Here is a 16,434-nt window from a genome sequence, read left to right as displayed (position 1 = left end):
ATCCCAGAGACTGGCAACTCTTTAAGTAAGCCAGAAATCGATACACACAGGCGGTCAGGAATGCTAAGGCTAGCTTTTTCAAACAGAAATTTGCCATCTGCAATACTAATTCTAGAAAGTTCTGGGATATAGTAAAAACTATGGAGAATAAGAACACCTCCGTACAGTTACCCACAGCACTAAAGCTAGATAATACTATCACCACTGACAAGCCCTCCATGGTTGAGAACTTTAATAAGCATTTTGCCATGGCTGGTCGTGCTTTTCATCTGGCGAACCCGACCCTAATTAACAGCCCCTCACCCTCTGTAGCACTTAGCCAAACTTCCCACGTTTCTCCTTTGCCCATGTCCAGATAGCCGACGTTCTAAGGGAGCTGCAGCATCTTGACACCTTCAAATCTTCAGGATTAGACAATCTGGACCCTTCCTTTTTAAAGTTGTCTGCGGTAATTATTGCTACTCCCATCACCAGTCTTTTTAACCTTTCTCTCAACACATCAGAGTTACCTAAAGATTGGAAAACTGTTGCAGTAATCCCTTTATTCAAAGGAGGGGATAGCTTAGATCCAAACTGCTATAGACCAATCTCCATCCTCCCCTGCCTTTCAAAGGTCTTCGAAAGAATTATCAATAAACAAATTATTCACCATTTCGAATCTCATCACAGCCTTTCTGACATGCAATCTGGTTTCCGAGCCGGTCATGAGTGCACTTCAGCCACACTTAAAGTCACAAATGACATCATAACTGCTATTGATCAAAGACACTATTGCGCAGCAGTCTTTATTGACCTGGCCAAGGCCTTTGACTCTGTCAATCACAACATCTTAATTGAAAGATTAAAGAACCTGGGTTTTTCAAATGATTGCCTTGCTTGGTTTACAAATTATTTCTCTGACAGGTTTCAATGTGTTAAGTCAGAGGGCCTTCTTTCCAGTCCTCTGGCTGTCTCCATGGGGGTGCCTCAGGGTTCAATTCTCGGGCCGACTCTATTTTCTGTATATATCAATGACGTTGCTCTTGCTGCAGGTGACTCTTTGATCCACCTCTATGCAGACGATACCATCCTCTATACGTCTGGCCCGTCGTTGGACACTGTGTTAAAAAACCTCCAAGAAAGCTTTAATAATATACAACATTCCTTCCATTCCCTTCTACTGCTTCTAAATTCTAGCAAAACTAAATGTATGCTTTTTAATCGATCTCACACTGCACCTACCTGTCCAATAAGCATCACCACACTAGATGGGTCAGCAATAGAGTATGTAGACAACTATAAATACCTAGGGGTCTGGTTAGACTCCTCACTCTCTTTCCAGACCCACATTAATCAGCTCCAAACTAAAATTAAATCCAGGATTGGCTTCTTATTCCGTAATAAAGCCTCTTTTACTTTCCCAGCTAAACTCGTCCTCGTGAAAATGACCATCCTTTCAATATTTGACTTCAGTGATGTTATTTATAGAACTGCTTCAAATTCTCTCCTTAAAAAACTAGATGTCGTATATCACACCGCCATCCGTTTTGTCACCAATGCTCCATATAATACCCACCACTGCAACCTCTACAGTCTAATCGGCTGGCCTTCATTACATACCCGACGTCAAAAACATTGGTAACATCTCATTTACAAATGTCTACTGTGTAAAACCCCACCTTATCAAAGATCATTAATCTCCAGAGCTACCCCCTCTATGAACCTTCGTTCAAGCGGGTATATCACTTTGACTGCTACTAAAGCCCGTACTTCCTTTGGCCGCCTTTCTTTCCAGTTCTCTGCCGCTAATGATTGGAATACACTTCAAAAATCTCTGAAGCTTGAATCCATTGTTCCGTTATCCACCTTCAAATTACTATTAGCGAATCTATTGTCTGACCATTGTACATGCTAACCCGACTCACACTTTTGCCATTAATATATTTATTTGTAAATTCTAATCTACCATGGCTGTCATGGCATGACATGGCATGTTTCTGCTTTTGTTTTTGTTTTGTTTTGATGTTTTTGCATATTCCCATCCAGCAATGGTCACTTGCTATTTTGCCATTTGCCACCTTTCATATTGTTCTAAGCATAGCCACTTTGTACCCGACAACAGTACCTCCTTATTAGACCTCTACACTTAAGGCCTCATTATACTTCTGCGTCGGACCTACGCCGGAGCCTATACGCCGTAGGCAACGTGTTGGTTTTAATTTATACTTCTGCGTCGTTGTCCTAGTTTGACGCGCACCTAGGGAGCATGTGAAACCCCGAGGGAGGGGGTCATTTACCTCCATATATTGACACCTTTTGCACTATTTGTATAAATTTGTAAATGTTTGATCTGCTGACCTGCATACGGCATTTCTATGTTTATTGTGTACTTCTTTGTCTTGTAATTACATGTGTAACTTTATGTTCTTTTGTACCTCAACGCTTTTATCTTGGCTAGGTCGCCATTGTAAATGAGAAAGTGTTCTCAATGTTCTCACCTGGTTAAATAAAGGTTAAATAAAATAAAATAAAATAACTGTGTCTATTAATGCAGATTGTCTGTCGTTCACACTACTTTGAGTAAAGATTAAGCATGGTGTGTTTTACCAATGTTTATGTTACATCAGTCATTCACGCTAGAGCTCGGCTAATGTATGCACTGTTATTGATACAGTTTCCACATGTTCACCGCAATAAATAAGAAAAATACTCTGTAAATAAATAAGTATATGTAAAATAATCGGTTTGTTGATGAAATAATCGTCCTTGCGATGGAGGTTCGGGTTTAATAACTAATTATGTTCAGTTATGGCAATGAGCGTTTTTGTTTTCAGTATGCGGTAGACCAATCACAACAGACTGAGCTGCCAGGCCAATCAGAGCAGAGTAGCTCGCGGAAAGAGGGATTTAGAGAGACTGGTTCATCTGACGAGTCGTTTGAGAATCGTTGAAAAATGTGGTGATGTGCAAATGTATATTATGAGAAAATTAAACTGTTTTTTGACCTTTGATGCATGTAAACCTGTTGTAGGAGACTCCAAAACAGCATTACGAAACTTTAAAAAAGCATTATAGGGGCACTTTAATATTACGCTGATTATATTAGTCTGAAAGAAGAATGTCATATACACCTAGGATGGCTTGAGGGTGATTAAATCATGGGGTAAATTAAATTTTTGGGTGAACTATCCTTTAACTATGGCTTATTTTTATGAAAAATCTCACACCTTTTTGGAACATTCCAGAATTTCCTCCTCAGACCAGCCCATGATGCAGTCAACGATCTTTGATGAACTGCTACTGTCACAGTTGCATGATTTGGCTGCATTCTGCAATGATCATCAACATGAGGACTTAAGAAGACTTTTAAATAACAAAATTATGAAAATATAAGAAGGTTATGAAAGGAAATGATACCTGGGCTATCAGCAAAGGATTATCCATCATTAAACCATGCAAAAAGGCAGTCCCGCTTTCTGCAATGGCTCGATGAAACAGACCAGAAGCCAATGGTGAAAGAATCTTAAAGACATAATGACACAGAAAGTGACTCCATCATTCAATACAAATTTTGCAATCATTACAGCTGAATTATTGTTTCTACAGTTACTAAATAAAGATGCACACCAGCATGGATACACTGACTCCTCCAGCAGACTCTCCAAAGATGGTCACTGATCCAGGATCTCCACCGAAACTGTGGATGTTCTCCTGAACCCATTGAAGAGCAGCCACCTGGTCCAGAAGACCATAGTTTCCTGGCGCATGTTCATCTCCTGTGCTGCAAAAAGAAAAGGAAACTGAGCATCAAAAAAAAGCTCAAACAGTAGAGCATTGGCGCTTGCAACGCAAGGTCATGGGTTCGATTCCCAGGGAAAGCAAGAACTGAGAACTGATAAGAATGTAAAATGTGTACCTTGAAATGCAATGTAAGTCGCTTTGGATAAAAGCGTCTGCCAAATGCGTAAATGTAAATACAGAAAAATGTATTCACATAATAGGGCTTAAATCATGTGTACTAGTGTTGCACCAAGATGAGGTTTTTTAATGAAACACTGAAGCCAAAATTAAATAATGAAATTTCGTCAATCATTTTGGCCCTTCAGAACTTTTTCGTTAATTAAATTTGTCACTGTTTCGTGGAGAAATTGTCAATGATTTTGGCCAAATCTTTTCAGTTTCAGAAATTTCAGAGCATCACTAATACGTACATTGCACAAAAAGTCAAGTCAGTTCAATTTAACATAAGTCAATTTAATGCCAAGTTACAAGCATTAATTGCAACAATTTAATGCCATTAAACATTTAACTCATCCTTAAATTTAACAAATTAACTTTGGTTTTATTACTATTACTAGTTACTATACTAATTACTATTATCTATAACTTTACAAAAAAATAAAAGAAATAGATTTCTTTTGTTGTCAAACTACACATTTGAAAAAGACAAATTATTTACAAAAAAATTAACAATATTACAGCTATTGAAATTTAAAAAAGCATTAAAAGAATCTATTTGAAAATGAAAATGTAATCCAGATTTGATTAATTTATCAATTACAGACTAAATTTTGACCAACTTGAAGTAAAGATCCATTAAATCAAGATTCCAATCTTCTATTGTGGATTTTTAATCCAGTTATATTTGCATCTTATTTTTAATAGTTTTTTTAATAATAAATTAATACAGAATTATTTTCTGATTATTTATTTTAATAATTATAAAGCATCTGATGTAATAACAATGTAACATGAAGTGACTTTTATGCTTGAACTGCCATAGTAAATAAAAAAACTTTTCATTAAAATATTATGAATTGTACCAAAGACCAATTTTCAGATTTCATTATGCACTGCATCATTTAAGAATCACACTTGAATCAAATTGCTGTCAGAGCAAATATTCACACCTGATCTTTCCGCTTTCATTAAGCATTTCATATGATCCAGGGAATCTGCAGCTGTTAAATAATTTATGGCACCAACCTTAAGAATCCCAGCAGTCCCAATCTGTACTGAATCAGCACCACGACCACATCCTGATACGCTGACAGAACAGAGCCATCGTATACAGAAGCTGAACCAAGAGAAAGTCCTCCACCATGAATCCAAACCATGACCTAGAAAACACGTAGAAACATTCTCGACACAATTTCTATGAGGACGTTTAATCCCAAAAAGCTGTTGTTGAACTTACTGGCAACTTGGCGTCTTCTTCACCAGGTTTGACTGGAGTGTAAATGTTGAGATACAAGCAGTCCTCTGAGACTTCAGGAATCTCCACATCCATAGAGAGAAACTCCAGCTCAAGGACACTCGCTTGCCTGTCCTGAATACACCTAAAGAATCCACGGTACATTAGATACTGGAAATGTCTAAACACATTTGAATTTAAATACTGTTGTGGGGCATCTCACATTGGTGGCTGTTTGGTTGCATCTCTCACTCCTTGCCATTTCTCTGCAGGCTGGGGCCGAGCCAGTCTCAGAGACCTCACTGGGGGCCTGGCAAATGGTACACCGAGATAGCTATTGATGATAGTTTCCTTGCCCTTCACAGTCAGGAAGGAACCTCTTAAAGATCCTAATTTTGTTTCCACTACAGGTCCTGTCAAGAAAACCAATAATAATATAATATAAAGATTTAATTTAGTTTGCATAAGGCAAAAAAGATCCAATTTGACTTGCATTTAGCAAATAAATTATGGTTTTATGACAAAAAAAAAATTAATTCTGAAATTGATAACTTGCCTTCATTCCACTCTTTTATAATCTGTGGGAGTTTTTGAGTCATGAAAGTAAAGTGTTGTCCCTTAATGTTTTTGCCAGGTTTCTGTTCCAGTCCAATGCCGAGATACTCAGCCTCAGCTCCATATTCAGGCCACTTTGTAAGGCCCGGACCATTCGGAGACCTGAAAAAGGTTTTTTTAAATATAGTTTAAAATATTACTAAAATTCATAAAACTTTTTAAAAGATGTTTGAATTTAATGATCCTAGAAATGTCATGTATTGTAACCATCAAGTAAAAAGTAATATATTTTTCTTATAATTTAAATGCATAATATATTTTTCCTACCAGAGTGTACAGATATTTAATATATTATCTAACATTAACAAAGGTTAATAAATGTAGTAAAAATGTATTGCTCATTGTGGTGAGTGGGGCGTGATTCAGTGAGGTCTGCAGCGGGAGAAAGAGCCAGAGGACAAGCACACGGTGTGTAAGAAGGTCAAGTGCAAATTACAGAGAGAGAGAGACTGGGCACTCGTACAGGCTGGGAGACTGAATGCTGAAGGATTATTGCTGGATTTATGCATTATTTGAACCGAGTTATTGAGAGCACAGTGAGTGCGATTTCTTTCATTTGTTACCTGTAGAAAGTTGAATAAAATACGAGTCCCAGTCACGCCGACCCTGTCTGTGGGAACTCCATCTACCCAGGCCCCGCCCACTCACGTGCCTTTAAACAAAATGGGTCCTCAAGACGATCCTGAGGCCTTCAAAGACCTGTTTGAGAGGTCCGCAGAGGCATGTGGGTGGCCCCAAACGGACTGGCCGGTGCGCCTCATCCCACTGCTGTCCAGAGAGGCGCAGATGGCCGCCCAACATCTGCCAGTTCAGAACCTCCTGGTCTACCAAGACCTGAAACGTGGCATCCAACAACGGCCTGAGTCCTGAACAACACCGCTTCAGATCGTTGGACCTCTGAGAAAGTGGCCGACCCTTTGTGATGGTGCAACAGCTCCGGGACGCTTGCCGCAGATGGCTGATGGCCGAAGGAAGCGACGTCGAGGAAATCATCGACAAAGTGGTGCTGAAGCAGTTTGTTGCACGGCTGCCTAAGAAGACAGTGGGTCCACTTTATTGATCGGTGTCCAGCAATGGAGGTGGGGACACTGATCCGGGTCCCGGACGTTCCACAGGCTGCCCACGATCAAGCTGGGTTGTACCAAATACCTGTGAGTATTAAGGGGGGTACGTATCAGGCTTTGGTGGATTCAGGATGTAACCAAACCTTAATCTATCAAAGCCTGATTCAACCGGAGGCATTGGATACGAGCCACATGGTTAGGGTGCGGTGCGTACACGTGGACGTGGTGAACTATCCTGTAATATCGGTGGCTATTCAATTTCGGGGTCAAAAGCATAGAGTGGAGGTTGCAGTTAGCCTGCACCTCAGACATCCGCTGATTTTGGGTACGAATTGGCCAGATTTTAGTCTGTTATTGGGGTATTTATGTGCGGATATCTCTTGGAAGAATGGCGGTCGTGGGGGAAGCTGAGCCAGGACCAATGGAAACTGAGCCAGGGGAACGGAGCGCTGTTGAGAGGAGAACCCTCATGGAACGCGATGATTTTCCCTTGGAACAGTCTCAAGATTAAAAGCTTAAAAATGCATTTGAGCAGGTCCGTTCCATCGACAGGCAGCTTCTCCAAAAACTTGACCACTCTTCTATCATTTTTTTGCTATTTTAAAGGACAGGTTGTATCGAGTGACCCAAGACACTCAGACAAAGCAAGATACAACTCAGTTGTTAGTACCAAAAAGCCGTCGGGAAATGCTTTTCCAGGCGGCTCACTGTAATCCTATGGCCAGACATTTGGGGCAAGCAGCAACACTTAATCGTCTAATGACCCGATTTTTCTGGCCGGGCATTCATGAGATCACACGCAGGTGGTGTGCATCTTGTCGTGAATGTCAGTTGGTGAACCCACCGGCCGCTCCAAAAGCACCTTATCGGGCCATTAGAACAATCCGCATGTGGTTATCGCTTTGCATTAGTCCTAGTGGATTATGCAACACGATACCCAGTAGCGCTCGGCAGCATTTTCGCGAAAAGTGTAGTGGACGTGCTGTTTCATTTAATCTCCTGGGTGGGAATCCCGAAAGAGATTCTCACCGACCAAGGCACGCTGTTTATGTCACGGACCCTCCGCAAACCTTATGTGTTTTTGGGCATTAAATCGATTCGCACCAGCGTCTATCACTCACAAACAGACGGCCTGGTGGAGCGATTTAATCGCACATTAAAAACCTTGATTCGAAAGTTTGTTCATGAAGATGCCAAAAATGGGGATAAATGGCTGGAACCCCTCTTGTTCGCTGTGCGCGAGGTCCCCCAAGCCTCCACAGGGTTTTCCCCCTTTGAGCTTCTCTACGGACGTTCATCCCCACGGGGTGATAGACGTGCTGAGAGAGAAGACGGACCTTCAGGTAGTAGAAATAAAATTCAGGATGTCCTGGCTATGAGAACAAAACTCCACACTTTGGGGCGGCTCTCTATGGAGAATTTGTTACAGGCCCAGGACAAACAAAACCGGCTATACAACAGGGGAACTAGACTACGCGAATTTACACCGGGAGATAAAGTACTTGTATTGCTCCCTACTTCCAGTTCCAAATTAACAGTGTAATCACGACGCGTCACACAACGCGTTGGAGATCTCAATCATGAGGTAGTGCGAACGGACAGAAGTGGGGCACATCAAATTTACTATCTCAAACTCCTTAAAAAATGGAGCGAGGTGGAGCCAGATCTCAGTTCAGAAGTGAGCAGTAAAAACAAATCTCTCGCTCTGGCCCCGGGAGGAGATCACCTCTCGCCCTCGCAGCTCACTGATGTACCGAGGTTGCAAACAGAATTTGCAGATGTGTTCTCGCCCCTGTCTGGTCGAACGAACCTCATTCAGCACCCTATTGAGACTGAGACAGGCGTGGTATCGTTTGCCTGAACACAAAAAAAGAGTGGTTCAGACCGAATTAGAGGTGATGCGGGATATGGGAGTAATAGAGGAATCCAACAGTGATTGGTGAGCCAGATAGTTTTAGTGCCTAAAACAGACGGCTCGGTCCGATTCTGTGTGTATTATGGTAAGGTGAATGTCAAAATTCGATGCATTCATTTGTTAACATTAGTAAATGCATTGGTTAACTAACAATCGGAAATACTTATAAAGCATTTATTCATCTTATTTAATATTTCTACATTTACTAATGCATTTTTAAAGTCAAAATTGTCTCTGTTAACATTAGTTAAGGAACTGTGAACTAACATGAACAATGATCGATTGTATTTTTAATATCTAACATTAATAAAGGTTAATAAATGTTGGAAAAAATATATTGCTTATAAATAATGTTAACTAATACATTAACTGATGTTTTAAACAAATGCCATGTTAAATTATCACAGTATTTATAGTATTAATTCATAAATATCATGTTTTTTCGGAAGCTGCATCACATGACTTTTTACAACCTTAACTGATTGACTCGAGGGGACGGCAGGGGTCTTCATTATGATATCACTTCCTGTTTTAAGTGTATGTTTCTGCATTATTGGTTGCACCACATGATTTGATTTGGCAGACATTAGATTTGTTTCAAATATTTATAACAATTGAACAAACTGCTCCAAAGATTACAGCAAACTACTTGATAATGTTTTCAAGAATTTCATCCTTTAAAGGAAGCTTTTTATTCATGATATCCGTCTACCACCCTGACATTTTTGTCTTTATCACTCCAAAAAAATTCAACTGGTCTTGTCTGCAGAATCTTATTTCACCAAGTGCAACAACTTTGAGACAACTTTGTTGATCCTGGAACAACATTTCAATCAACCAATCAGATTTAAGGGCCAAAATTACAGTTTATGTCAAGTTTAGGCTTATAACCAGGGTTAGGTGCTTCTACATCAGTGTTATTCACCTTTCATTTCCCTCTTATTTTAGGGATAAGTTATGGGTAGGGTAAGCTTTAGGGGTTAGCGTTAGGACTAAACTTTCAGAAAGGAATGTTGTTCCGGTATCAAAAAAAATATGTTGACCAAAGAACGCGTCTAGCTTGGCAAAATCTCACTTACCCAGTGCGAGCAAAGTTCCCCCAGTAAGCCATGACAGTTCTACAAAGTTCATTTTCTTCTTCTGAAAATTCATCTGAATTAAAATCGGGAAGAAAGACGTAAAATAGGAAAAACTAAGAGAAACACTGTATTGATTGTCACTACCTATAAAATCCTTACTTTGACAAATTTTGTGGTTAATGATACCAACGAGACTAAAGTTTGAGATCTGAAGGTATGGTCACATTTAACGTTTTTCAGCAAATTTTCAGTCGAAATCCAGTCATTTCAACAGTAATACACGTAATTGGAAATTTCGAGTGAGGCTGAAAGTTTTCCCCATGCATATTTCCCAACCTGTTAAAGCAAATTCACTGTGTTGACCAACAGAAAGCTGCTTGGTCTGAAAGCGATTTCTCTGTGAGCTGTGCTTCATACATCGCTACACTGCTGACAATATACAATGGACCATTTTTCTGTGGAATTTTGTGAAAGTTTGCTAATGTGACTGTACTTCTAAAACACTAAATCTATTTGTTAAATTTCCTAATATTATTGGGGTTGTACCTTCCAGCTTTATAAGTCCATCTGCAAAGCAAAAACCAAAAACAAATGCAATTTCATCTGCATGGTCACTTCCAACAAAACTGGGTCTTTTCTTTTGAAGTGTACTGGGAGAATGTTGGAATTCATACACGTATACTGGTGCACCAGCATCTAGAAATAGACGAAATTGATAATTATCTTTGTGCATCACTCAAACAGCATTTAACACAGTCATACTTCTACAGGGCATTGAACAAACTCTCACCTCTGTGGAAATTCGCTACTTTGCGAGCTGGGATGTTGAACATAAAGTCTCCGAACATCTCTCGAAAACCATCTCGGATTTTGATCCTATCAGTGGATGTGCCCAGATACTCATTTAAAACAAGCTCAAGAATTGACTGATCTCGAAGCTAAAGGGGATAAAAATAGACCAGAAATATTATACAAAGGTATGTCTAAAAGGTAAATATACAGAAATTGAATAATCAAACACTGCGCAGTCTTCACTGCATACATTATAAATTCAATATAGATTGATCCTTATTAAAACTACGAAAGTTATTCAGTCAAGAGGAGTGAGTCATTTTCTCTTTTATTTACATCAATGACACAGACAGCAGCAGGTTTATTAGGCAGCTGTCACTTTAAGACCAGACACATGAGGCGGATCTGACACACATCCTATTTTCTCACAGCAAGGATATTCGACAAAACAGAAATTTTGAAGCTCAAAGAGAACTCAATGTGGCACTCGTGTGTTGTCTGTTTCGGCATTCTGTTTGCACATTTCAGGTGTTTGTTCACAGAGAGCTGCATCTTTTATAATGATTATTATTATTTATTTATTATTTATGACTACATTTTATTATTGACCTAACTTATTAACTTCAGATCTCAGGGGATACTTCAAGTAAATATATTGGGAAAAAGAGGTGCAGTCAACAAAAAAGTTGGGGAATGTTTTCATCAGTAGTTGATTAGATATGCAATGTTGAGAAAACACAAGTGAAATGATTAATGTAAATCCATTGATCAAATGCTGTGTGGGTCTCAGTTTTCAGTGGTAGGCTCATGACTAGTGGCTGGTCTGTGTGTGCAATTCCACAAACCTGGAAGACCTTCTGAACATAAGCAGTAGGCTTTTTTTAAGTAGTAGGGAGAATCAAAGAATTATGAATAATTTACTGCCAGAATAACATGTAATCATGTAATCAATAAAAAAGTAACTGTATAGTCTCATTACGAGTGTTTTAAAGGTGCTCTAAGCGATGTTGGGTGAAGTCACTTCTTGTTGACGTTCAAAGTTTTGTCAAACAAATCATTCTTGTTGGTGACCTGCTGGAACACTGTTTGTTATGTTTCGTGGTCCAGGCTGGGCCAGTTTGTTTTTGTTGCTGTTTACGGAGCGTGGGCTGTCTACAGAGACCGCGTTTTTTTACAGTGTGTTCAGGGGACAGGCAGCTAGCGGATAGTGAGGAGATGTTTGCTGTATGTGACAAAAAATGTTTTGGCCTAAAAAATGCGTGACATCGCTTAGAGCACCTTTAAAATGTAATGCAATCTAATTACAAGTACTTAATTTTTTTGGAATCCGTTTACGTAGATGTAAGGCAGTGTATTGTGTTGTCCACAAGATGTCCCTATAACACTGTTGTGTTAGGACAAATTCAAGTGCCTTTAGCGCTGTTTAGCCTCTTGATGTACCGTAGTGTTGATACGTGTTGAGTAGTGCATCATCTTTTCTTCAGTCCATGTTATCAACTCTATAAGCCATGTAAACGGTAGTGGAAAAAGCAATGTAAAATATATTTGTTGTTATCGCACTAAAGTTCAGTTTATTGACATATTTTGTGTTTTAAACTGCTAAAGACCTAAATGCAGAGTAATATAGAGAGTTAAAATGTTTTGTTTTTCCTTTTAAATGTGATTAATGCATGGTGGCTAATGCAAAGCTATGTATGATAATATAAGCAGCACGAGCTTGCTGTTGAATTGCATGTGCATTGAAAAGTACTTTGCTAGTTTAAAACTTAAAGGTGGGATCAGTAGTTTTTGAAATATGCTGTTTGGATGTTAGTCGGTCCGACACCAACAACAAACGTGTAGCCAATCAGCATTAGGGGGCGTATGACGGTGGAGGAGAGAGAACGAGCAAGAGGGAGATTTGAACTGAAGAAAGACTGCAGATAAAGATGAGGCATAATACAAAAGAGAAAAGCTCAGAAGAAATCACTGGAAAATAAAGGGTTATGTCTGGGCAAGAGCTTTAGGCCCCGTGTTAATATTAGAAAAGCTTTCCAGCGCTGGATTCGCTCCACACGTGAGTAACACTGGGTTTGAGTGTCGTTGTGTGTCTGGAGCTGCTGTGCTGTAACTAACAACCAACTCTTGTTTGTAATTACTATTGTGTAGTGTACGTTCATTTTTTGTGTTTCCTTGTCATTCGTTCATCATCTGAGCTTTATTTTTCGTGAAGCGTTATTCTGTAGCGCTTCTGTATAAAAAGACATCCACTTTCGGATTACATGCATAACGGAGGCCAGCTAGTGAAAGTCGCGCTGATTGGAGTGTGAGTTTTGATCTTGGAGGCGGAGCAATGAAGAAGGGGTGTGTTTGTTTGGGTTGATTTCAAATATCAACATTCGCCAACAGCATATTTCAAAAACTAGCCTACTGATTCCACCTTTAAGTTGAGTTCATGTTATCAATTCTATAGATGCCGTGCTGTGGAATAAACGGTCAAGCCATGATCCCGAACTCATCTGTGTCTGTGTCCCTGCTCTTTACCACCACCCACGAACAAACACAACACAACGCAGAGTAGCAGCGGCGGTGCTAGAGACCAGTAAGCGCGCAGAGAGAAAGAAGGTTACATCTTTGGTGCCGTGACCCGGATGAGAGTGAGGTTTAGGGGGGTGAGTGTAACGGAGGCCAGCTAGTAGTCGCTGTGCGAGTAAACTTCACTCCCTCTGATCACAATAGGCACTCCAGCAAAAGATGCTAGAGGCTGCAGTGTTAAGCCTCCTGAGGCCCGCGCAGAGCGGGGCGAGTAGGACCCGGGTGAAGGGGTTACATAAACATGTAATCAGTTACTCCCCAGCACTGTATATATAAATATTATGTACAACTGAAGATATAAGTAATATACTCTTACATCTTGATTCAACATCTTCAAAAATGGCACAATCTGCTCTAAGTCCATCCCATCTGTCCATCCTGGAGGTGAAAAGAACTATGGAAAAACAGTTGCTAAATATTAATGTAATGTAAAATTCTGACTGAAGTTCTAATTTTGAAAAAATAAATAAAAAAATCTCATGTTTATATTTTTACACATTTAAAAGTGAAAAGGTCTGTCTTTACATTAGGAAGTATATATCCACACTCATCATTAGTGATTCCGGTGATCAGAGGCACTTTAGTAAACTGGTGGGATTGAAGAAGATCTGCTGCAGGTTTTGGAAGGAAATGGCCATCCGTTGCCACTCCAAAACGAAGCATTGGATGCTCCTGTTTCAAAAGACAACACACCGTTTAGTGCAGGGGTGCCCAATCCTGCTCCTGGCGATCGACTGTCCTGCACAGTTCATCTCCAACCCTAATCGAAGTTATGGAGTTATTCTTGTGCCAATAAAAATGAACGTAGCTTTTCAAGAAACTAATGAAAATATAAATTGAAACTAAATAAATTATCTCTAAAACTGAAAAAGAATAAATCGCAGGCAAATTTTTTTACTTCGTTTTTAATACACTGCATGTTTTGCTAACTATTTCTCATATTTCAATCGCTGATCTGAACTTACAAATGCGCTTCCAGAGTTTTCATTTACGCTTCTGAAGTTTTCGTTTACGCTTCTGAAGTTTTCGTTTACGCTGAGTTTTCGTTCGCCGTTCTGACACATTTCTCTCATGGGGGCGGGGCTAGTAGCAGTGTGTTCTCATTGGTTACTGAGCTTTTGATTGACAGCTTCGTGACCTGGAAGTGAAGACGTCAGTGGTGTGTTTATGTGTGGATGGCTGTAATCGCAGCTTTCTTTTTCATTTTAGCGATATTAAGTTTATATCTGTATTTATTTGCTGCTACACTATATTGTTGAGATGATTTCTTATAGAAGGAATAGTACAGACGAATGATATTTATCATTAGTCATCGTCGCTATATCAGGAGGATACTGGATAACGTTAGCCTACTCGTGGTAAGTCTGATTTTTTTTTAATACTATACTAATACTATTTATAATACAGTACTGGCTTTTTTCAGGTGTAGAGGCATTTTAGAGCTCAGTGAGAGCCCATAACATTATACAGCTGAGCTGTGTTGTCTTGATTTAACTGTTAGTGTTAGCCCAATCATTACATGACTTGTTTATCTACATTCGGTTACAGTCTTCGATTAGATCATATTTGGTTCGATTAGATCATATTTCCCCCCAGCCACCCCAAACAACATTGGGCCGATGCCATAGGACCAGAGCGCTGTCAATCACTGCCTGATTCAACTTTGGCAATGTAAAGCGTTTTTTACCATGCCAATAAAGCTATTTAAACCTGAATTTCTCAATTGCTGATTAATTTGCGATGCAAAGTTTTTGAAAGAGGAGAGACATGATTTGACCACAGACCACGTCTCTGTTCGTAATATGTAAACATTCAATTATTTTGAAGTATCGCCCTGGTTGCAATATTTATTCTGATTACTTTTGTGATAAAGAGATAAAAGATAAAGATAAAAAAAAGCTATTATATGTATCTAGTATGAGTAACAAAATGCTTTTTCTGTGTCAATATTTGACTAATAATAATGAAGAAAAGTGCACTTCAAATGAACATTTCTGAGAAAAATGTTTAATCTTTAATAGTCTTTAATAATAAATATATGTCCAAATTAAAAACTTAATACATGCAAGTAATTATGACTGAAAACATCCAGCAACTAGGGAATACACATCCATATGTTTAAATATAGGGCAATACAGCCATCTACTGGTTACACAACAGTATTACAGATGATAAATGCTGCTTGACTCCGAGGTAAATATTTAGTACTGTAAAATCCCTTAAATATATATATATATATATATATATATATAATAAATATTTTAAGTCTGCAACGTGTTACTGTATGGGGAGTTCAAAGCAGTTTGTATTGTTAGATTATAATACATTTCCTCTCTCATTTTCCAGGGAGTGGAGCAACTTTTCCATAAACAAAATTCTGATGCTGACACAGAGGATGGAGTGATAGTACCAGAGATCCACTGTTCCTATCAGACAATAATCTTACTCTGTTCAGACACATCACCTTTGAATGACTGGGATCTTGATCTTCAGACACCTGATTTATTTTAATATAAACTAGCAAATATTTCAATTTCCTGTAGATTAAAACAAACATAGTTCACAAGTACACAAGAGGTTTCACTTTATTCTTATTAAAGGCACACTATGCAGCTTTCCGTTTTTTGTCAAACAGCGACCCCTAGAGTCGCTGTGGAGTACTTGTATTTAACGTTACTGTCGTAAATAGCACTCGCGCAGAGCCGTCTCTGCACTCACGGCCTGATCCCTTCCGCCCTCTATACCGGTACCTGTTCAATAGGATGGAAGCTGTAATGAGTGGAAATAAGGTGTGGCCCCTTTAAGAGCTGCGCGCCCTGTTGAACTGTCGTCGGCAGTCTGTGTTGTATGTGCACCTCGAACACCCGTATGCGGGTTATTTCAGTTTGATGCTCATTCTTATCCTACTTTTGTTTATCAAGTAAAGATGTGGATGGTAGAACGGGTGACAGACAGTTACACGAGTTCGACTGGGGAATAAAGTGCAAGTTGTGAGATGCCAATCGCCTCCGTGAGTCTGTCTGGCTCTCGGTAATAACTTCATCTGTGAGCTATCCCTATTTCTCCTCCTGACAGAACGCGTTACAAAGCGTCGGACATCGAACAGGCACAGATAACCTCTGAAGATGTCTACTAGTCCATCAACAAGAACGATATTTACTCGAGTCTGACTCCTTGCTCGGTCAGTCTGCCGTTTCCTTTCTTTCGTCCTCCGACAAAGCT

At 39.4% G+C, this 16,434-nt stretch overlaps 1 protein-coding gene across 2 annotated transcripts in view; it reads right to left on the bottom strand.

Annotated features, from left to right (window-relative positions):
• LOC311070313 (fatty acyl-CoA hydrolase precursor, medium chain-like) overlaps positions 1 to 16,434 on the bottom strand; it is a 68,642-nt gene that overhangs the window by 23,870 nt on the left and 28,338 nt on the right. For both annotated transcript variants that reach the window (XM_084094092.1, XM_084094093.1), the window contains 12 exons: positions 13,738 to 13,884; positions 13,529 to 13,606; positions 10,637 to 10,784; positions 10,393 to 10,542; positions 9,847 to 9,919; positions 5,730 to 5,890; positions 5,397 to 5,586; positions 5,177 to 5,318; positions 4,966 to 5,099; positions 3,607 to 3,760; positions 3,397 to 3,501; positions 3,207 to 3,308 (listed from right to left, as the gene is read on the bottom strand). In XM_084094092.1, the coding sequence (XP_083950218.1) occupies positions 3,207 to 3,308; positions 3,397 to 3,501; positions 3,607 to 3,760; positions 4,966 to 5,099; positions 5,177 to 5,318; positions 5,397 to 5,586; positions 5,730 to 5,890; positions 9,847 to 9,919; positions 10,393 to 10,542; positions 10,637 to 10,784; positions 13,529 to 13,606; positions 13,738 to 13,884 (1,584 nt within the window). The remainder of the gene's footprint in view (positions 1 to 3,206; positions 3,309 to 3,396; positions 3,502 to 3,606; positions 3,761 to 4,965; positions 5,100 to 5,176; positions 5,319 to 5,396; positions 5,587 to 5,729; positions 5,891 to 9,846; positions 9,920 to 10,392; positions 10,543 to 10,636; positions 10,785 to 13,528; positions 13,607 to 13,737; positions 13,885 to 16,434) is intronic.

Source organism: Abramis brama, assembly GCF_963993115.1.
Source record: "Abramis brama genome assembly, chromosome: 20".
Lineage (NCBI taxonomy): Eukaryota > Metazoa > Chordata > Actinopteri > Cypriniformes > Leuciscidae > Abramis > Abramis brama.
Note: the sequence above shows the minus strand (reverse complement) of the source record. Positions and strands in the feature narration are given on the sequence as shown.